The sequence below is a fragment of the Centrocercus urophasianus genome, unplaced genomic scaffold, assembly GCF_019232065.1.
Source record: "Centrocercus urophasianus isolate 14NV4802_14NV808 unplaced genomic scaffold, USGS_Curo_1.0 seq_2, whole genome shotgun sequence".
NCBI lineage: Eukaryota > Metazoa > Chordata > Aves > Galliformes > Phasianidae > Centrocercus > Centrocercus urophasianus.
The window spans coordinates 1086033-1109328 of NW_024884755.1; the positions used below are offsets into that span (position 1 = coordinate 1086033).

The following is a 23296-nucleotide window of genomic DNA, read 5'->3' on the forward strand; positions in this document are numbered from 1 at the left end:
TCTGGTAACTGCTATTTTCCACTTGGTTTTCTAAATGAACGCTGTCCAGGTATTAGAAGTTAAGGATTTTATGGTCTGGCCTTAGCATCAGAATGCCTCCCATCTTGGTCCTTGTTTACAGGAAGCTGGTGAATTTCTCAAAAATGTAGCCAAAGCAGTAAGGAGAAAGCTAACAGCTACAGTGAGCAGAGGTGCTGAATGACGGCAGCTTTTCTGCAGTCTAGGCAGAGACTAAGATGGTGCCAAAATGCACGTGCGGTACTTTCAGCAAAACAGCCCGCCTCTCGAAACTGGGATAGCTCCATGAAATCATGATCTGAACTACAGTTATGTAACTCAGATATTTTGATGACTTTCACTGAAATATGCTGGAAAGACAATTAGAAGAGGCTTCAAATTAATTCCCCGTAGATAAAGTGTAAGTATGCAGGAATTAATTCTCTGGCCTTGTTTTATGACTAAAAACAAAGGCTACAGGCAGACTGTATGCTAAGCTAGTTCAACAGTATGACTACTATTAGTTTTAAATAAGTCATTGCTTTGGATGCAAAAATATATTTGTACTATAAAAATGCAGTCATACTTCTGTGAAGAGGAGTGTGATCTAAACAAAATAACCCTTTCCTTCAATGAGTTTTGGTTTAGTGTAATTTGTAATTATACCCTAGTATTAAACCATTAAATCCACTTACCGTCATCCAGTGTGATGTCTTGTAGTCCTATCTGAAAATTCAATTCTCGATCTTCAGGTTCTGGTTTAATGTTAATAGCTGCCCCATCTGGTGAAAATGGAGATGAATCGCACACGGGATGGTGCACTAAAGATGAAGCTGCATTAAGACCTCCCAGTGCAGGACTATGTGCTTGAGGGGAGTGCTGTCCCGACTGACTTACAGTGGCTGGTGGGGGAGATGAGGCAGGTCCTGAACTAGGAGATTGGTAAGGCATAGGTTGTAGCTGGGGCGACGATGGTCCGGACAGCGGTGAGTGGACCAAAGGATGGGAAGCTGTTGGGGATGGGGAAGTGGACGCTGGGTTTGTAGAATGGTATGGGACTTGCTGCAGCTGGGGAGAAGACTGCCCTAGGGAGCGACTCATTGCAGAAGGGACGGAGGCCTGCCCGGCGCTTGGGCAGTGGTATCCCATGGACGGCAGGTGCGAAGATGACTGTCCTGAATGTGCTGAGCGTGCTAGCGGGTGCCCTGCTGCACTCGATGTTGACACAGAACCTGGATTTGAAGAATGGAACGGCATTGGTGGTAGAGCTTGGCAGCTAAGATTTATCAGATGAGGTACAGCTGTGTCTTGCTGAAATGAAATAGCATCAAACCCTTGGCTGGAGGCAGAGTTCATAGGAAGACCAGACTGTTCGTTGTACACATCACTGGACTGCATAGGCTGATAGGAAGGCCTCACAGGAGGTGGTGATGTTACCTGAAAAGACTGAACCACAGCAGGGGGCAAAACGTGACACTCTTCACTTGGACTAAGGTTTCTACCTTGCATATGCGACAGGTGGGATACCGCTGAGGTCACCATTGCTGTATATGGTGGTTGAACTGGACACACAAGGCTCCTGGGTGATGTAGACAGTAAATTGTCATGAGGATGGCCTTGCTCCGGTGAAGGCAACTGAGTTCGGATAGAATGTAGGCCTTGGACGTTGCTCGTGTGAGGCAGTGCCAAGGATGGAACAGCAGACAAATCCACCTCATCTCTGTGCTCTTGCTTCATTATAACTAGAAAAAGTAAAATTGTGTATTACAATTCCGATTCATTTTCATCCTGCGATAAACGCATACGCACTAACTGTCATTTAACAACCATGACAGTACTGTTAATATCCTTGTTCTAATTTCCTTTTTCCTTTTGCTATGCTTTTATTTTCTTTGACTTCAAGAATTAGCACTATGGGCGTAAAGAGTGAAGAATCCTCCTAGCATTTATTCAAAGGCAGTTTTCTCCTTTCTGAACTACCCTGCATGCAGTGCATGGCTCTTATTGCAACCCAGCCCGTAGCACCTCCAAATGATACAGCTTACCAAGGGTGTGTGTGCAGAGGCTGCTACCAGGCTCTGCTAAAAACAGTCAGATAAGAGTTCAGAATGAGGCACAAGGAAAAAGCAAATGCTTTTTTTTTTTTTTAAACAGATACCACTTTTACTTGTCTCTTTTTTTTTTTTTTTGAAGCCAGAGGTAGGCTCAGGAAAAGATACAGATTTTAAGAACAAACAGTGGAAAAATACTGGCTTTTTTAAGGCTTGGTTGCTGTTCTACATTTTACATTAATGCTGAAGTGTTAAACATATTAATAAATGGGTGTTTAAATGCTTGTGCAATTACAGCTGCAGTTATAAGTAGAATAGCTTCTTATTTAAGCAGTAGGTTTCATTACTTCATTCCACTTTGAATATGCATCACAGGATGCATCTTAGATGATATTTTTGTAATTATCTTAGGAGCTGATATTCTTAAGAATAGCAACAGCTATATTTGATAACACAAGAAATGTACACCTAATGCACAACTTACTTAGGTAATGTTGCTCAAATTATGCACAAAGTCTGTATTTTTACAGAACAAGCAGCAAGCAGAGCTTATTTAAATGGTGTAAATTAATGGAAGCTTTCTTTGCCAGCATACAAGTTATCTTCAAGAAGATTGTTTCAATATTCATAGAAAAGACTCCGTTAGGTATCTGACCTTAGGTCCTCCAAACAGCAGTAGAGGATCGGGACTCATCGTTTGTCCCCTGTAAACTATGACCACTCTCAGTGGGCACAAATTTCTTAATAGCAAGGTAGTGGCAGGCAAAGCAGGAGGCACTGTATATCTAGTATTGTCTCGTGCCAAACATAAAGGATTAAGACTTGTTTTGTTTTTTTAACTGAAACACGGTTTTCACTTCTGTTCAAATTCAAAAATATTATCTCAGAAAGGGCTGCAATATGTCTGGGGAAAAAAAAAACTTTTCTTTTCCTTATATCTGAAACTGTTTTTGTGGATATTTGGGAGGGAAAAAAACCACAGAACCAGATGCACAGAACCTGATATTCTGTGCCCTCTCTGTCATCACTGGTTAATGAGAAGCAAATTCTGAGACTTACAATCATTCTCAAAAATTGGTAAAATGCAAATTATTCTGTAAAATGCGTAACAAAGAAATAATTGGCTGTAGCTGTAGCACTGTGGCTTATTACTCTAAATTTCAGACTGTTAAGGCTAGTCGCATCTACCTGTCAAAGGTACAAAGACTGTCCGAACTACTTTCAAATGTTTACCTTAAGAAATATACATAAAATGCAGCTTTTTACTTTTTTTACATTTAGTACCTGGTGTGTAAGTAAAACGCTGAGATTGGCTTTTTTTCCTCTTGCCATTGCAGAGATAAAACTGCACCTGAACTGCAGCTGTAATAGTTTTGTTGTGGTATGGTGGGATTTCAAGTATGATGTTTGCCTGTAAGAAAGTTTTGAAGAAAAAGTTTTACATATAAAATGCAAATGAAACTGCTATTAATCACAGAAGAACCAAAACAGTTTAATAGTAAAACTAAAGCAAACTGATATTTCTCAACAGATGAACTTCAAATTTCTGCTGATATTACATATCAAAGCAGCACCATTAGCAAACTGTAAACCAGAGACTTCTTTTCTTTCTTAAACCGAAGCGTTCTGAAGGTAGCACTGGTAATTAAAGAGACACTTGTAAATGATGCTTCATTTGGCTGCCAGTGCATAAAATACACCAGGAGTCAAAGAGAATTGCACTTTGGCTCACTCAAGCTTGAAAGAAAGATTCTAATGCGCTGGAAATTACTTGTCATCTTACAGAACTTATTTTCAGTTTTCTTTCTGTCCAATTTGAATTTCTTTTTGCAATGCTTTCTCAAGCATGCTACTTCCAGTTCTTTCAGCACATCATCTTAATGGCTACTTTAAAGAATCAAGGCAATTTAGAAGTCTCCAGTTGTCTGTCTGAATCAGACAATATCTGCTTTTGCTAAACAAAGTCTAAATTTCAGAACAATGAAGAGGAGTAGATCCTCACTTTAAGACATAATTTCTAAAGAAAGAAAAAGAAAGTTTCTCACCCCTTGACACTTTTCCCTAATTATTTTCCCTTCTACCTCCCACTGAGGTCGTCCATCTGTTGGGAGAAATTAACAAAAAATTGAAACAAAAAGCATCTTCTACAATCCTTAAATACTTAATGTTAAATACTTGAGAAGTGCATTTACTGTCAGTCATAAAAAAGCAGTTCTGTGAGATACATTTTAAACAGATTGCACTGCATAGGGATTCTTTGGAGTTTAAGTGCTGCAGTCACTGAAGCTGAATGTTGTGTAAGATTCTGCATTTAACAGAACCTGATTACAAACAGCTGGATCTGGCTCTAAAGGAGGCAGTGTAGTTGGAGCGATTTTCTTTTTCCCAACTAATTTTTAAAAATGAAGGTAAATAACTAATACTGCTTAGGATTATTCAAACAAACATGCTGAAGATTTACAAGTTCAGTCACCATGTGAGAAACAATATATACCATAGCTGCCTGTACATATCCAAAGGTTATAAAATGAAGACAAATACGTGCTGCAGAACCAAAAGGCCCTGTAGTTCAACTCTGGGCAAGCTGTCTGTGCTCTGAGGGAAGTCACTGCACCTTGGCGAACATCCTCCTCGCTCTGACCTAGCACAACCTGCCATCCCTAATCTACAGTCCAGCAGCAGTGTTTCCTCAAAAGGGCTTAAAAGTACAACCTGAAAAAATGGATATCAACACATACCATACATTAAAAGAGCAACTTATGCTACATTTGCCAATTACAACAAAATCACCACACTTCTACTTAAATATTTAAGAAAAACAAGGATGTGGCAGAATTGGACTTAGCTGCAACCCCTTAATTTACTTTGTTTAGTGATAACACAGGTGCACACGTTACATATACACACTGCTCCAAGATGCTGAATTATCCAACATTTGAACAAGTGAAATTATCACTGCTGGAACTGGAATACTGGTTTCAATTTTTCAGGAAAGAGTAGCAAAGATATTTTCATAGCATTTTTGAGTGTCGAATTCCCCAGTTGATGTAGTTGCATTATTAAACAAAATTTGTTATGCAAATAGTAGGTATTTCTGGAAAATGACAAAACTATGGAAAAAAAAAAGGCTTAACTCCAGCTAAAAAGCAAAATTCTTCTGCTGATTTTCCACACTGACATTCTGTTACAGACAGTTCTTACATCACAAATGTAACTTCTCAGTGAATTTTCTATCTCTATTTGAGATTTGCAGGAACTGAGCCTGTATGTTTCTGAGGCAACCACCAAAACTAAATGAGCCCTTAGACTGCAACTCTGAAGAATCAGAGACTTTGGGTAAAAAATTCCATTTTAATATCAGGTTTTGTGATACACATATTTAACCATGTATTTTTAATACATTTATTGAGATATATTTTAAAATTTTAACCTAAAATAACAGGAGAGCTAAGCTAGTGCCTTTGAAAAAGCTCTGATTGCAACCACAGCCTCGAAGCAGAATAAATAATTAAGTTCCACGTAATGATAAAACATGAAGTAACACCAAAAATACCAGTGAAAACCAGTACATTTCCATTAGTTCCCATTTTCGTTTCTCACCTTTTCTTGTTATATCAAGGAGAAGAAAATAAATGATATGATCTATTAACTGCATTCTTTTTCAAAGCCAGTTCTGTTGCAGCTGTCTTCCCGAATCACAAGCTCTGTTGTCAGCAATCACTGCCAACCACCTATAGATCACTGCTCAAACTCAAGTTTCAAATTCCTACTTCAGACTTCATTTTGTTATTTTTAAAAACATCCTTTCTTCCTAAAATTAAGCTCAGGTGCTGTTTGTTTGTTTTGTTGTTAAGGAATAAAAGGAGGGAAGCATTTACCTTGTCCTTTTTCAAAAAATATGATTTTTGATTCTGGAAGGAAATTAGATCCTGTTACCACCATTTCATGGCCTCCATTGACTGAGCAACTATTGATGCTGTACTTCTCAATCTGAGGAAGTTCTTGAGCAGATCGCTGAGCTTTAAAACAAAAGGAAGAAGGAAAACATTACTCACAGTTATCACCATAGCAGCAATTCTCCTATGGCCCTAAACTAAAGCACTGGAGTAGAAACTAAAAGTCACCTATAAATATATATAATGTATAATTTAATATATACAAATATATAAGTATATAAATTGTGCTTTGTTTGTTCTATTTACCTAATTTCAACATGCTTCTCATTGTTTGTTAAAAGAATTCATTAAACCCAACAGATTCTACTGTTACAGCAAATGCAATTTTCAAGTTAGGAACAGTAAGTTAAGAAGTATTTTAAAAGCTACTTTCTTATTTGATACGTTTCCTTACTGCCAGCACTTAAAGACATGAACTTCCTACAAGTTCAGCTGCTCATCAGGTGTTGCTGTAAAACAACAAGTAATGGCATACAGACTGTTGTAAATGAAAGGTATCATTTCTTCCTAAAACAAATACTTTCACCACTGCCTCCTTCTGCATACAGGTGCTTCCTAAGCTGATATTGTGTGACTGCAGTATTAGGTTTAAAGCTTAAAACACTGCTCCTCAGAACCTCCAGGTTACCCACTGCTAAGTACCATCCTCAAATAAACAGGTATCATTTTTTCTTAATTAAGCTCCTTACACACAATACTTTTCACACACAATTATTACATTCTGACAGTAAATGTCATCAGAATGACATTATTACAGACACGTGCAGGAAACATGAGTATGAATTACATATAGTTAAAGCAATCTTACAGCATTCAACAGGTATGGAAGCAGTCTGCAGAGATAAGACTTTTCCACTAGGCTGTGGGATGTGAACACGAAACACGAGTCGGACTCTGGTGTTCTTTCTTCCAATATCTGTCTCTCCCTTGCGGAGCTCAATATCTGAATTGCGAAGTTTCAAGATACCCGCACAATCGATACTGGAGGGAGGTGAGGAAGGATGGATTAGAAGAGAAATGGAAGAAAACAAATCAAACTTTTGCTTACGTATACTCTGATTAGCCTTTCCGTTAAAGAATGAAGATGATGCAAATTTTCCCCATGTTAGGCTGTTTTAATGTTTCCATTAACAGATGTTAGTGTCAAATGTCAGCAAATTTTATATATTCTGCCTTACAAACACCTAGCTGCTGCTTTTTACAACCTCTAGTGTTATTCAAAGCAAGCTGTGTAACACAGTAAACATTTACAAGGATGATATTTAGTTCAGCTTAGGAAGAGAGAATGACAGAACTGCAGCTGTCACGTCCCAGCTTCCGTTCCGTATGGTTATTGATTATTCACATAAACCACACAATACTTCAATCAAATAACACAGAAGCTTCTGAAGACTGTTACTGTGATTCCAGAGCATTCAGTGGAAGAAGCCTGAGATCTGTAACTTTAGGAAATCTAAGCTGGCCTTACGAGTCTCATTAGAAACAGACAACAAGCTACATTAACAAATAGCTGCTTCACTCACTTCATGGACTCTCCAGGCAGAACAGAGCAGTATAACTGTTGCTGAAACTAAGCAGTATTAAACTATTATTTGGCACATTCTATCTGTCAAGGCTGTTTAAAAAAAAAAAATCTGTCAAGCTCTGTTAAAAAAAATATTAAGAGAAAATGTCTGTCAGGATATGAGAAGTCAGACAACCACGTTACTGAAAAACAAGCAGCTGAACTCTACCAGCCAGTTATAGTTCACATGCAATTCTACAAATGTGGGGTCATACATATGTACAGATTAGATGGAAAGTATAAACCCCCAAGTCGTTCATCTTCCCATCAATCACATGAGCTTCCTTGTTTCCCTGCTTCATTACTTCTAACATTACCTGCAGACTTATTTCTGAGCGCTGACACATTTATCACGAATCATAAATATGCTGTTTTACCAAATGTTCCTTTAGTACAAATGGGAAAGAAAAAAAAGACATATCAGCTCAAGAGCTGCAAAGTACCTGGCTGACATATTATTTTCAGGAAGAAGTGGTATTTCCAAAACTTTTGTGCTGGCAATGATTATCTCCTGACTTGCTGTAGCAACAGTTTTTCCAGTGATTCGGTGCACCTGGTAAAATGCATGAGGCCTTAAGTAGCGATCATCTGCAGTTCCGATGAACATCTGCAGGTTTACAGGCTTTTCGCTGTAGCCCAGGAGCTGATGAAAAAAAGGTGTATTTAAACATTAGTTCATTTTTCTGCATTTGTGTGAAAGAGCAGTACTTAGTTTGCGTACTTATTCAGTCTCCTGTGTTTGGGGTTTTTTGTTTGTTTTTTTTTTTTTTGTTTGTTTGTTTTTGTTAAGAGTGGGAGTGTGAGAAGAAAGAGAAAGGAAGCAGTTTGGAATTGCTGTTTCTATTGTTCTGGGCTGAGCAACTTCTGGACCATTACTACAGCAAGGGAACTATTGGAAGGCAAAGAATTCTGGATTCTGCTGTCCCCAAATCTCCCTGTACCTTTGAAAGGCCAGCCCAGTCCAACTTCTACCACAAAACGTCCATAACTGAACTACACTGACTTCAGCTCTGAAACTCAAATTCCGCTTCCTCCTTGATTCCAGCTACCGTCAGCAATTCACTTGTTTGCAGGCAAGCAGAAAAACAGATGTAATAATGTTAAATCAAAAAGTCACATCTTCTTATAGCTTGATCAATCCTTACCTCTTGGGATCCTTGTTACCGTGAAGGAAAAGTACCTGCCACTAAAGGTACGCAAAGCTTAAAGTCACGGCAACTTTTATTAAATGCAATATTCTGTCCTATAATTGACTGATTTCCATCAGGTTTCTTAAAGGATTGCATTTATTTGCATTTATATACGTATTTCTACTGCTGATAGGCTTATATTCTTTCAAATATGTAAAATCTTTTTGCTCTGACTAGAGTTCTCAGTACGAAAAGCTAAATTCAGAAAAAGAAACCTAAAACCTCAGTCACTAACAAAAGTCTAGGCTACCAGAGTTGATATCCATGTAAATAAATGCAATATTGAAGCATCTACTGATGTCAAAGTACAGACGAAGCTGCTGTGACTGTCAGTGTTCTGACAGGTTTCTTGCCATGCACTTGTTCAGTCACCCATAAACTACAGCAACACAAACAGCTCGCAACATCCTTCTCTTATCATCCCACTGAAAGTGGGACAGAGGGACTCATATTAATCAAGGATAATTTCCTTTTAATACTTGATGCAAGACTCCATCTTTACAAAATATTTTACTGTAATACCAAAACATTCTTTGAACAGATCTCCATTCTTTTAGAACACTTAAGTATTCTTTACACGTTATTCACACTAAGTACATATATTAATTTAGCATTTACAGCAGCCACCTTTTCCAAAATTCTCAACGCTGTGACTCCACCATCCTTTTTCCTCAGCTAAAATTCAGTCTTAACATGATGAAACACAGGCTGAACGTGAGTGCTGTGGAACGTATTCACTCTTAATACTAGGAACTATAAAAATTACAAGCCAGACCTATTCAAAAACTTGAATAACTTCCAAGCAGGGTCACTGTGACAAAGCTGACTTCCAATTAAAGCTATCTCCACCTTCTTTAACAATGGATACACACACAACATACACACAGATACATACACAACAGTTCTAGAGATAACAGCAATGACACTCAAGACTTGTAACGCCGTGCCAGCCTGCCAGCAGAGACCATACAGAAGCCTGCACAGAGCAGGAGCTAAATTCAGTGAAGCAAAGTACATCTGGTGCTGCAGGGGTACAGCCTCCCAGGCAGCATGGCTGCTCCACATAAGCACTGCTCAGATCTGTTTCTAACACTACTTCCATTATTCCTGAGTTCGCCCTCTATGCTTGGCTCACATACGCTATGGAAGACACAGGGGGCTGAGTTTCCAAATGTTATTCTGCAAAGTGTTCTGGAGGAAGGGAAAGAGGCAGAAAAGACAGACAAAAAAAAAAAAATCCCCATCCCACCAACAGATTAGTTACGTATCAGCAAGTTATCAAGAGCACTTTCTGAATGATGATCTTGTAATACAAACTTTTTTATGCATGCACTGTACTCCTGGTTCATATATACCAGATTAACCAACAGATGAATGTGAAACTGAATGCTCCAGCAACATTGCAAGGAAGAATGTTGTAACGAAACAGAATACAATAATTTAGAGAAAACCTATGCACGTTACAAATCAGAAACATATAAATCAGGCTTCTCATGATTTAAAGTGTTCTATAATAACATTAACATAACCCCTAAGAATTTCATACACACTGAAAAGCAATAAAAGCTTAAACCAATCTCAAAAGAAAAGCAAACAAGCTTCCCTCCACCTCCACTGAGCTGTGTTAATCAGACACTTACACTACGGCCTTCTCATGCACTGCTGTAAAGCACCTGTGGTGAAGGCTGTTAAAGGCACTGGAATATATATGGTTAGGCAGAGTAATAACATGCTGGAAAACTAGAAGAGACTTCATAAAATTTTACTTTTCCATAAAGTGATTTACTGTGTTTATTTCATGTTTAAAATTAAAAGAGAACGTGAAAAGTAAACAAAATTAAACTATAAATATAAATAATGTCTACAAGTGAGCGTGACAAGTAAGCAAGCAGTGGCAAAGTAAAAGAATAACCTTGTCTCCTACACTGCAGTGTAATTCTGGGCCTGATCACAGAAACATGAGCTACATAGAACCAAGGAAATATTTTTTTCTAAGTAAGCAATGAGCAGCTTAAGTGTTTTCATATTTAAACACCGTGTTTCCAACAGCAAAAAAGATGGCAAACCTAACTGCCTATGGAAGCTGTACACGTGGAGCTGAAACTTTTGGCAGCTGGAGAGAGCTGCTTTAGATTTTAGCACTTTCCCTTCTCTTGTCTAGGTATGCATTACAAGGATTCCACAAGAGTACACCAGTAAATTTACACAGCATTGTTAATCAAAGAGAAGATGTTGTTGGGGGACAGTGAGTTAGTAAAAGATGAGATCTTGTGGAAAAGATGCCTGCACTTCATTAGTAAGAAGGCAGCTGGAGACTACTGGGGGCTACAATGAACTGTTTTACAGTGGTGGTAATCTCCAGAGCCTGCTCAGCCTGCTCAATGGCACACTTCTCTTGCATAATGTTTTTCTGAGGAAGTTTCCCATCGTATCTATCTTTGTAGCATTTTTTTGGTCCTTTAAAAAGGCCAAGGTAATATCAAAGCAGGATGGGTTAGTCAGAAACAGCAATAGTTATCTCCCAATTACATTCCTGCAGTGTCTATGACTGTGATTCACATTCACGTTGTGACAGGAACAGCTACAGATCTCTAATTCTGGTTGAGAGCTGTTTTGCATTTAAAGCACAAGTTCCCTTTTATTCACTAAATATGATATTAATCTCCCTTATTTTTAGGCCTGCAGATGACTTCCAAAGACATACAATCCATACATACTGTGGATTAGCTACTCTTTTTACGCTGCTTTGGTTTATGGTCAATACTAAGGACAGTCCAGTGGAATTAATGCTAATTGCTAATGCTTCTGAAACTAAATGATGGAGCTAAGGTCTAATGTGAGTCCCAATACAGTATCACACTAACAACAGAATTCTGTGAGCATGAAGATTATTTCTTTTAGAGAATCATTCATGACCCTCCTCCTGAGCCACATTCTTTGCCTAGCACAACATGAACGTGCAATTAAAGACAGCCTATTTCATATCATTCCTGAGAACACAGGACAATGCTGGATTACTTGGTTAATTTATCTTGAAATACTCCTACTTTATTTCACTGTAGTTGTATTCAGCAGTACGCAGAAGAGCATGAATGTAACATCAGCACAAGAATAAGCCTGGTGACAGCAAGCCTAAGATATTGTGATAGAACCTCTACACCTTTACACCCACCATCCTTGGTCCCCATTGGAGACTGAATTACCAAGGAATCCAAACGGACTAGCAACATGACAAGCTCTCCCCAAGGGAAAGGTGGCATCTGGATCCTGAATCACCACTGTTGATGCAATAATAGAGGTTTGCTATCCACAATCAACTTCAAATTATGAGAAATGACATACTTGGAAATTTAAAACACATTAAACTACAGCTTGGTTTTCATTCAAAAAATGTTGACTCTTAGAAATGTTGACTCGGTGACAGTGGAGTCAGTTACACTTCCTTCCTAGCTCATCTTAGGCACAATACTGTGTGGTAAACAGCCCAAACATTTAAGTTCAACAAAAAACATGCCATTTTTTCTTCAGTGAAAATACCTACATAATTTAACGCATATAATGTTCTGTTCAAGTGTCTAGTGAAACTCCGGTACCTGTTATTTGAGCTTACTGTAGTAGATAACCCATGATTTGTACAGAGAGAACATAATGCTTCTGTAGAGATTATAGGTATCAAAACTAACCTGTTTTACAAACTTCTGGTCAGTGCTGCAGAACTGCTATGATGAAGATCCATTACAATAAATTGCTACGATATCAGCCTACGTGAGCTTCAGTCACGGGTCATTCACAGAAAGACTAACAAAACCAAACTTTTTGTTTGTTTTTCTCCCCATGCACATCAATGGAATAAATGTTGGAACGCACACAATCCTACAGCTGTGTGCTACAAAAAAACATTATTTTTAAAAAAATATACCACTTTCCCAGGAGTAGCCAGCAGTGCGCTGCAGCCAGCTAATAAGTTACTGTGTACTGTCACTACTGACCTCTAGAAACCCTCCTTTGTAACAGAATACTGATACACCACCCACTGCTTTGCAGAGGAAACTCAGCCAAGTTGCTTTTGTGTTTCTATATCGTTTCCATAGCAAAGGTCAGTGCATGCGTAAGTTAAACTAAAGCTGGAAGGCTAAAGACTGAAGGTCACAACAGGATAAGCCAGAAGAGCCTCACGCCAAAGCAGTTCCAGCCTCATTAACTACACTGCACACAGTAAACTCATGCAGGTCAATAGTTTGCAATTTTTACCAAGTAAAAAGAGAATATGTTAATGAGACATTTTCAATCATCAAGATCAAAATAACTAGTTATTTCTTCCTTAATGGTCTCATGACAGCTGGATGCATTGCAGTGGTGTCTTATTCCTTAGAGCAACCCTAAAGTTACACAGTAAGGTCAACAGAGGAGAAAAGGTCCAATTATATGAAGGCAAAAGGGAAAGGAAAAACAAAGCTGTTTTCTTGCATTAGGTATTTTTACTTTCTACAACTGTATAAATAAAGACATGGAATAATTCACCATGATATCTAAACAACCCTAGAAGAAAGGAACTTTTACTACGCAAGTTTTACTTTACTTTCAAACAGCTGTTTACCAAACAAAACCTGCCAGAGCTCCCCACAATAATATCATAGGGAAAAAAAAAAGCCTCTGAGATATTTTGTCCTTGGAGACAATGGAGATGGGACTAACAAGCTTGGCATACTCTGGCTAACAATACCCAAGAAGCACCAAAGCAACAGAACGACTAACACTGGTGGTGCAATTTCCAGACATTTATCAACAGTGGCATTTTGAAAAGCTTGAACTGACCTATATGTACAAAACCAAGAAATTAGTTCAGGGAAACTACTGAAAAAAAATATCAGTGACTACAATCATCACCTCGTTGGCCTTGCAGAGGTGCAGAAAGGGCTCACCTACGATCTCCTGTGGACTGTTCACATGAAATGGGAGGCATTCATTGCAAAGGAACTCCATTCAGATTTCTCTGACAATACCCCAAGCACCAGCTCAGAAACACTTAGTGCATGGGAATAGGTTATTTTTTAAATTTCATTCTGAGTCCACAAAGCTTTTAATGTTACAAGAAGTTAAATTCCTGGTTTTAAAATTAAATGTTAGAACAAAACATCTACTTCTTCTTCCTGAATTGTGGTACTATTATCAATCAGCTGATTATTTGATGTAGGAAGGAATAGCATGCACATCAGAAGAGTCCTCCTTCCTTGTTTGCTAACAAATTTGTTGAGTAGACTAACTTAAAGATGTTATAATAATACAGACCTCTGGGATTCAGAATAGATAAATTAGAAATAATGAAGTATGAAAGAGCAAAAGTTAATAAACTACTAGGCTGCGGCACAAGTCCAGATTAAAAGCATTCTGAAGGTCATCACAAAGACGAATGAGTCCTGCAAAGGACCAAAACAAAACTGCCAGTGCATTACTGGCATATTACCATATAATCATACAATGTACTGAACATCCTTCAAGGTTTAAAAAGCTAGATTTTCTGTTTCTGAAATTTCACACACACTCGCTGCTTGCAGATAATTTGAAAGTATTTTAATACGAATTTCAAGCATGTTTTGAAGAGTATTTTTCAGCTCTGACTCTTGTGCCGTTCTATGCTACTAAAGAAAGGAAAGCAACTCATAGTTAAAACAGCAGTAGAATCACAGAATTGTAGGGGCTGGAAGTGACCCCTATAAATCATCGAGACCAACCCCCTGCAAAGCAGGCCTCCTACTGCAGGGCGCACAGGTAGGAGTCCAGGAAAGTCTTGAGTATTTCCAAAGGAGAATCCACAACCCCCCTGGGCAGCCTGTGCCAGTGCTCCATCACCTTCACTCTGAAGTTCCTTTGCATATTGGTGCAGAACTTCCTATGCTCAATTTTATGGCCACTTCCCCTTGCCCTGCCCCCACAGCCCGCAGGAAAGAGGTTGGCCATGTCCTTTTGACTCCCACACTTAAGATATTTATAAACACTAATAAGATCACCTCTCGGTCTTCTTTTCTCAAGGCTGAACAGACCCAGGTCACTCAGCCTTTCCTCACAGGGGAAATGCTCCAGGTCCCTTATCATCTCTGTGGTCCTCCAATGGACACTCAACTTCACACACTGCAAAACTGCTAGCTACATCAAACCAGCCATCACAATACATGCTGTGTTCAGTTTGCTCTATGCTACCCAAAAAATAGCATTATTTCTGGTCTTCCAAATTCCAGTGCCAAATTATGCGATGGACAGTTTTCCAGATAAGCCTTTCAGGGAAAGCCTATGTAACTTATAGAAAAAGCATGACCTGGCTTTGGGAAAAAATGATGGTTACCTTTCCACATCTTAGTAACCACACCACACAAAAACCAGACAACTGCCATTACTGATCCAGTATGCCACAGTACTTTTTTTTTTCATATTCAAGCATTTTCTAGATTGAGTATTCAAACATACATTAGATGCATCAGTGTAATTTTGCTATCTATCTGGGGGATTCTAGAGCAGATGTTTATATAGCCATGTATATCTGTTCTTAGAAATATATTCATGTCTAGAATCTCATCCAAAGGTCACTGCTTTATCCAATACAGCCAGTTACATGATTCACACAGGTTGACACTTACTTACCTTCTCCCTTCTACATATATTTGCAGGTTACTGTTACCAAACAATACTGAACAATTAGAGCTGGGCTGCAACCTGTCTTCTGGTGATGTACAAGTAAGGGGAAGAATTCAGGACAAATAAAAAAGCATTAGAATTGAAAAAAATGAAGACAGAAGGAATGGGAAAGGTCATGAGACACACAAAAAAACCATGCTGTTTATTGGGCTGTGAGAACAACAGGGAGAATCCTGATATAACGCCTGTTGCTCAAGAAGTTACATGAACTGGTTGCAAAGAACGCTTGGAAAAAAGTGACAGCACAGAATTACAGGCCAGGAAGCAAACGCTCATTTATATGATCTTTCATTAACTTCTTTGACCATCTCTGACATTTCTCAGTCAGATCCTTCCATGTAGGTTACAGTTACAGCATACATGCATTCAGGCAGAGTTCGACAGGCTTTCAGAGGACACCCTTCTGGTTCAGAACTTATCATGTCGTTCAAAAATCAGTATATTTTTTCTCCTCTTGCAGCTCCTCAGTCATGCCCCTCATGCTCTGTGACCATATTAAACAGAGCTGACATTCAGTCCCTCCTTCACAGGCCTCAGGTAAGAAGTTTCTGCGACTACAACTGCATACACCACTTTTTCTTCAATACTTTAATTTTTAATCCAACATCTTTCCTCAACTGTAACACTGCTGAGTACATACAAATTTCACATGATGCTCCCCCTCCTCTGTTCTGGCAGATACAACTATTGTAAGAGCTCTGCACATGGCAGAGTAACTAATGAAAGATTCTACCCCTTAAGTGTTACGGCTGAAAAAGACACATATAGTTCAAGCAATTTCCTAATATCTACCACTGCCCCAGATTTACATTGCATATATGAGACACAACCCATGAGTGGAACCTACACAACACCTGTTGCAGATATGCCATCATTTGAGATGAAAGTTCCTCTTATCATTGCTCACACCTACAACTCATCCCCACTGTGGGAGCACCTTGCCACAGGACACACTACTTGCATAGAGAACGAGGAGCTCAAAAGCCCCTTCTACACTGACTGCCAGGTCAGAGATCACCTTCCTCAAGACGAACAGAACAAAACATGAAAATATTTGTTGTGCACAACAGAAAGTGGTTTTTTTGTGTGTGTTTTTTTTTTGTGTGTGTGGTTTGTTTTTTTTTTTTTTTTTGTTTTGTTTTGTTTTATTTAATAAATAATTTTAGAACAGGAAGCTAAAAAAAGAGAAACTATTCCTGAGAGATCCTGAGATGTGTTTCTGTCCATCCTGAAATGCTCTAAATCACACACATGAGGACTCGTGAAAAGCCTGAACCGCTTTAGATAACAGAAAAATCTCATTCTAGTAAACTGTAGAGCAAACAGGTTATTATGTATGTATGATCTGGGGCAAGAGTGAGAAGGCATTATGATCATTCATACAAGATTCAGACAAAATGCAGCAGCTATTTGGTCAGAAGGCTTCTTAGATATGTAAAACACTAATCTACTGAGTTAGGTGAAGGCAGAGGCTCTCAGAGGCTGCTTTTGTCTCCTGATTATGCATTACAAAATCGTCACACAATTTGCATGACAATTTCAAAATGTCACCTTTCCCCTTGCTAGCCCTGCTGCCAAGATATTTATTTCCTCCCTGTGAAAACTGACAGGGAGAAAAATCTCACGGATTTTTCTACTCAGGTAAAGTAAGTAATGCCAAATTACACGGACTAGCTGAAACATACCCTCAGGCAAGCAGAGATTAAAGCAACAGTTATCTGCTATTTAGGAACTTTTGCCACTAAAAAGCTGAATATAAGACAACTGCATTACAGAATTACTTCCTTAAAGTCAATGAACTTACACAACAAAGCACGATGCTCAACTCATTTCATTTCCTCACATTTGGAAATAAGCTGATTAAATGTACTCACAAGAGATGATGCCAAATTTGTCAGAAGCTTAGTTTCCTAGCAACTGGTATAGTACAGTATTAGTAATAGATTAATGACATGTGCTAATAGATTAATGGCTTGAAGCTACGCAACATCTTAAAATCTTTATTTTAAATAACATATCAACTGTACATGCAGAACTAGAGGCTTCATAGTTAGGAAATTAAGTGCTCTTTGCATATGCTCTTAATTCAAAAGCAACAAAAAGTTTGAAGCAAGAAAGAGCCTTCAAGCACCCATATCCTTCCTCATCTCTGACCTGCTTAACTTATAGACACGTAACACAAGAAAATGCCCAGTACGCTGTTGCAGTGATCACACACATGGATCTAAGTGGTATAAGGCCAAGAGCACAAAAAAAGTCAAATTGTAACACATATCTTGAACTGAAGTTGTGCAGTAAACTTCCGTAAGAGCAAGAAAAGACTGCATCTTTGCATTTAGATGGTTTGTGTCTGCACACAATAGTATTTACTTTTCACCAAACTTGGCCCTTAGCGTACTGTTTTTTTTTACCAGCAATGAGTGAAAAGTTAATTCAAATCCTTGTTTTGTTTCATAACAATTTCCTCTTTCCCATCAAGAACAACAATTTCTAATCCAGCCGGAAGAGACCAAACTGCAAAACTGAATATTGATCTGAATTTGTGTTCATTTTACTTTAGAGCAGCACAGCACAATGCACATGTTTAAGCACAAGACTGTGAAACAACTATAAATACTATGCCCTTTTTTAAGACAGCATTCTTGTCATGGCAAGGTATTTCACAATCCTTACATGAATAAATACCTTTGACAACAATAAATCACATAGGTTACAGAGTTGTTGTTTTCTGACTTAGGTCTAAGCACTGCTACAGAAGCATCCAATAGTACTGTGAACAAAAGAAACCCCATGGGTATCTGTTAAGTCTGGAAAACATCAGCAAAACTGGTTCCCTTAACACAAATAGAAGCGCAGGACACAAGCACCAGGGGAGAAGAAATAAATAAATATATAGCTTCCAAAAGCTCAGCAGAGACTTATTTTGTCAACTGCAATCTCCCAAGATTGTCTTCTTACTAACAATGTATTGAATGCCAGTGCCAGCTACCTTGGCATGTGAAAGTTGTGTCTACTTGTCCTCCACTGACTAAAACAACGCGATGCTCCACAAAAAGAAATGTCCCCAGTTAACCTCTTTCAGATTCCAGCCTAGCTCAGGCATCCTCTCTTTTCTCTAGCACACAGAACAGACATCCCTGCTGAGCACCTGACTGTTGTCTCTACTGCACTATGAAATCGAGCATGTCTGCCAACAGGAGGTTTGAGCTGGTTGGGTCATGGTATCATCACTAGGAGGAAAACACTGAGGAACTCCACAGGGAAAACGAAAGCTGGCTGAAAAGCTCACAGTAAGAATGGAAATGAAGGAATGGCAGAAGATAAGAGTGATGAAAGACACTCCAGGAAGAAAAGATGTGATGACAAGATCCGGTCTTTTTTTGGAGAGAAAGAGCAAGGAAAGGTACAGATGAAAAAGTCTACAGGAAGATGAAGAAGAAAAGAGGAAAAATTAAAAAATAAAATTAAATTAAAAAAAAAAATCAAGGTAAGCTATCATAAGAAACAAAGTTGGGAATGTAGCCCAAAGAACATGACTAAGTGTCAGTCTTCAAGAACTGCATTAGACAAAGGGCTTGGAGACTGCAAGAAAACAGTCAGTCCAACAGATTTAATTTCTGCTGGTACACCTTTGTTTATATTGCATAGCTTCAGAGCTTGAGAGAATCAAGTACTGGTAAACTAATCCTGAAGTCTGCTCAGCACTGAGACATGTACACACGTCACCTCACGGGGAGACATCTCAGCTTGAGCACCGTACCTACTTGTAGTCGCAACATCAAACGCCCATGCATTCTGCCCTTCAAAGATCACTATGCCAGAACTTTCATATGAAACCCAAGCCAAATTTATCAGGACCTTACATCTAACTCTGATCTCAGCAACATTTGGTTGGCATTTGTGAAGCATACAAGTACTATGCTTCAGATGTCTTCAGCATTTGGAACATTTAGCAGTAAGGAAGAAGCCAGTCAAAACAGCTCATCAACAGCTGTTAATGGCCAGTACTGGGTATCAAAACAGGTAGTGCATCACCACCCTCTCAGTCAGAGAACTGCTGTCTGCATTGCTGTATCTACATGAGTTTCACTACTGAAAAAAACAAACTGTTCTAAGGGACAATAAAACTTGCTCGATTCAGTTAAGACAATGGAAACAATGACAAAACAGAAGGCGGGGGAGGAGGGGAACAAGTCTTGCTGTTACAGATAAACAGTCCAAATCTAAGCTAACTCTTACATTGCACAGGTTACAGCTAGAGGAGAATCTTACCCAGGAAGGAATACGAGCTTCACAGAAGGCAACAATCCACAGCATCATAAATGCCAGTAACTGTACTTAAGAGAAAAAGTTATCTTGGATTCAAGAAAGCCAGACATCCTACCTTCACTACAGGGTGTCCTCCAGTAGACGCTTTTACAGCTCCTCTGCTTCCTTCTGTTTCATAGTGAGCTCTGTGATGAGTTTTAGGCTGGACTTCTATTTTCAGTTCACACTGCCCATAATGACTTGGTAAAGGCCAGTCAAGAGGTGGCAACGAAGATGTGCTGCAGTCAAGAGATGAACACTATGGTTAAATGAAGCATGACATTTGGCCAGCATGGTATCAAAACAACATGTGTATAAAATATCATGATTCACTTTCCTAACAAATGGTTACCAAACAAGAACAGCTATTAGCCTAATGCTATTACTTGAAAATTCCCCAAATTTACTGAAGCATTAAAATCTTCAGTTAAACATTTAGGGATTGTTAGTGCTGTATTTCTTTCTTCCAACGCCTGATTAGAAGAAAGATACTGTATGACTCCCTGCCTCACATTACCAGTGCTGTTCCTTAATGCTATTAATTTTTATCCTCATGGGTACCAACAAGCAAGTTCAAGTGGTGTGAGAGGAAACAACCTGTATCTCATTTTCAACTGTCTTCATTATTCTCTTCAAATATTTTTTGCTTTGTTAAGATTGGTAAGCACAGCACCTTGCTAACTATCATGAAAACAAACACTATATGATGGTTCAATTTTTCAAGACCAGTAGTCCTACCTAAGCATAAAGACTTACTGCAATGGCCACCTTGAAGTGCCTGCTTTATTTGTCCACAGTTTGTACCCTTACATCCAGTAGCAATGTTGCTCCAGGGAAGGAGAAAAAATAAAATTAAAAAAATTGCAGCAAAGTAACATGGAAGAACCTCAAAGGAAAACAAGGCATGTAACATCGTCAGTTTTTTCATACCTATCATTTACCTTTATGAATTCACATGCTTATTCTGATAAGAACAGCCAGATTCAAGTCAGTAATTACCTGGGAGAGCAGATTAATTCATAAACATTTACAAGTGAACATTTATAGTGTTGTGTATCACATAAGAACATACACAAGAAAAATTAAATTTTTCTTATTACCATGCTTTGACCAATAGGGAAAGCAAAGTAGGTTCTAAAGAGACGGACAGATACTGCTTTGTATCACTGCCTGAGAAAGCTCATTTTCATTTCTCCTTCACAGCGAGACAGGAAAAGCCTCCCCACCTATCCAAAACCATGCACATTTTCACAAACACAAATAGCTGCAGATGCATAACAGACAAATGTTACCCTCTGCAGAATTCAGCTACAACTCATAAACATACCCACAGTTGGAAAAGGAGATAACATTTAGATTGAAGGGGAGGAAAAAAAAATTCTGTCCAGTAAGTACCTGGATGGACTTGGGCTCAGCCTGCAGCAGCATACATCCACCTTTTACTGCAAACATCACTGTCACTAGGCACAAAAAAGGGGGAGAAGAAAAGGCACCACTTGCTGTCATCCTCCCATGGCAGGATAACCTACAAGCCTGTTGACCTGCTGCTTCATGCAGTACTTCTAATGCACTTCAGGAGAGAGCTCACCTGGTAAATTAAACCTCATCTCCTGAAGTCCCATTCGGGAGTCAAGGGGAGCAGGAGTACTTCCCTTTCTTCTTACTGAAAGGAAGAAACGTGAGCAGTAAATCACGTCCATGAGCACTCAGTGTATAGCAAAGACTCTTCTTCTCCCAGCATGCAGCTCTGAGGACTGGTCCTTCCACAGCAATAGTATTTACTGGGTAGGAAGAAGACCGGTGATGTCAGCAATAAAAGAGGAAACAGAGGAATGCAGTATAAGCCCAGTCCTTCCAGTTACTTACCATAGGCCAATGTGTACTGCCTAAATGCTATTACTGGCTATCAACTAGACCTTTCCATTCACTTTTATAGCTATTGAAGAACTGGACTCAAGTCTTCAGTCTGAAAAAGGAAAGAAAATGTCAAGATTAGAAGATACTAAACTCCTTTAAAAACTCTTTTTAGCAGGCAAGAATTTTTTCTTTACTATTTTCAAAACTATTTTTCTCTCCTATAAACAAATACCCTATGCCAAAATAGCTGGTATGCATAGTGAGCAGATACAGTCCCTAAGAGAGCTTGGTATACTATGCACACCACAGACAACATACCAACTACTGAGAGACATTATACTGAGAATTCTATGTTAAACTCTCTCAAGAAAATGTATTCATTGCTATTGACAACTCCACACCTCTCAGAGAAGTTAATTCTGCAATGAACTAGTAAAATTATAGCGCAAGCTGCCTCAGAGTCCCATTATCTCCTGAAAAAAATATTTGGAATACTAGAACAAACATGGACACAGGAAAATAACCAAGTGTCTAGATTTTGTCATTCTTTGAAAGACAAAATATCAAAGGGAGGGAGGGAGCAAGCACACATGCATATGCAGATCCCAAAAATATAACAACTCAAACAAGCAAACAACAAAGACTGGAAACCCTCAAAAAGTTCCCAATGACACAGCATTAAGATTTAGAGGCTGTGTCACATCGATCTTCTACATGCAGCAGAATACAGAATTTGCTTCAAACCAAATCCCAGCATGTTGTTGAGGGAGCACCACTCTGTAAACCTGCACACATTCTACCAGTAATACCAAGAGAATTTCATAATCTGATTAATGCTAGTCTTCAAAAGCTCATACTCCTATCACATCAAGATTAAAGGCTTTAGGGAACAGCTGCTATTATAGGAAACTCAGAAGAAGGAACCCTTTAGATCAGCAGCAGAAGCCACTGCACTTGAAACAATCACTTCAGTGTTCAAATACTAATTCAGTCAACACCTTCTTAACCTGCAGTCACAATTTCTAATGCAAAACTGCTTCTGGCTGCATGCACTGAACAAACACCTCTTGTTCATCCAAAGGACAACCACACGACTTCCACATTTCATGTTCCAAACCCACAGAAGTCAGGGCTCAGCATGGGCTGTGCCTCTCTCGCACAGGAAGAAACAAACTCTAGAAACAAGACTACTTGCACTTGACTTACCCTTTATTTTTCCTTCTATCCTACATGCAGTGTTCTGGAGCCAGTTACAGCCATAGAACACGATTCTGTTCAAACCTTAAAATGTTTATCTTTCATTTGGAGCAGTCTTCCTGGGAAATTCATTGGGCAGACAGCAACTGCTAACCTTGCTCCCTCAGCTGAAACACGTGCGACTAGCTCAGGTATAGCCTGATGCTCTGTTGGCATCCACGCCTAGAATGTTGCTGAATGCAGGTGGAATGAAAGCTCATTTTAGCAACTCAGCATGAATATATTCCTGCTTCTCGGTAATCACAAATTCTAGTAATAAATTTTAAAGACACACCCTGGGATCTCAATTGTTCTACTACTAGCAGACCAAGAGTTAAATATGCTTTAGAGTATTGATACAGCATGCCATCAAGTAAAATCCATATTCTGTCACGTCAGAACAAAGTAGAGAACTGAAGCATCTGCATCGCACAGAGGTCATATATT

At 38.9% G+C, this 23296-nt stretch overlaps 1 protein-coding gene across 4 annotated transcripts in view; it reads right to left on the minus strand.

The window, feature by feature from the left end:
• Positions 1-23296, minus strand: part of NFATC3 (nuclear factor of activated T cells 3) — a 60339-nt gene that overhangs the window by 17570 nt on the left and 19473 nt on the right. For 3 of the 4 annotated variants that reach the window (XM_042821287.1, XM_042821286.1, XM_042821288.1), the window contains exons 3-9: positions 19833-19995; positions 8012-8211; positions 6813-6985; positions 5927-6067; positions 4094-4149; positions 3333-3459; positions 693-1739 (exon numbers count right to left, since the gene is read on the minus strand). In XM_042821287.1, the coding sequence (XP_042677221.1) occupies positions 693-1739; positions 3333-3459; positions 4094-4149; positions 5927-6067; positions 6813-6985; positions 8012-8211; positions 19833-19995 (1907 nt within the window). Of the gene's footprint in view, positions 1-52; positions 369-692; positions 1740-3332; positions 3460-4093; positions 4150-5926; positions 6068-6812; positions 6986-8011; positions 8212-19832; positions 19996-23296 lie in introns of those variants that run through there. The other variant, XM_042821289.1, reaches the window with a different exon arrangement.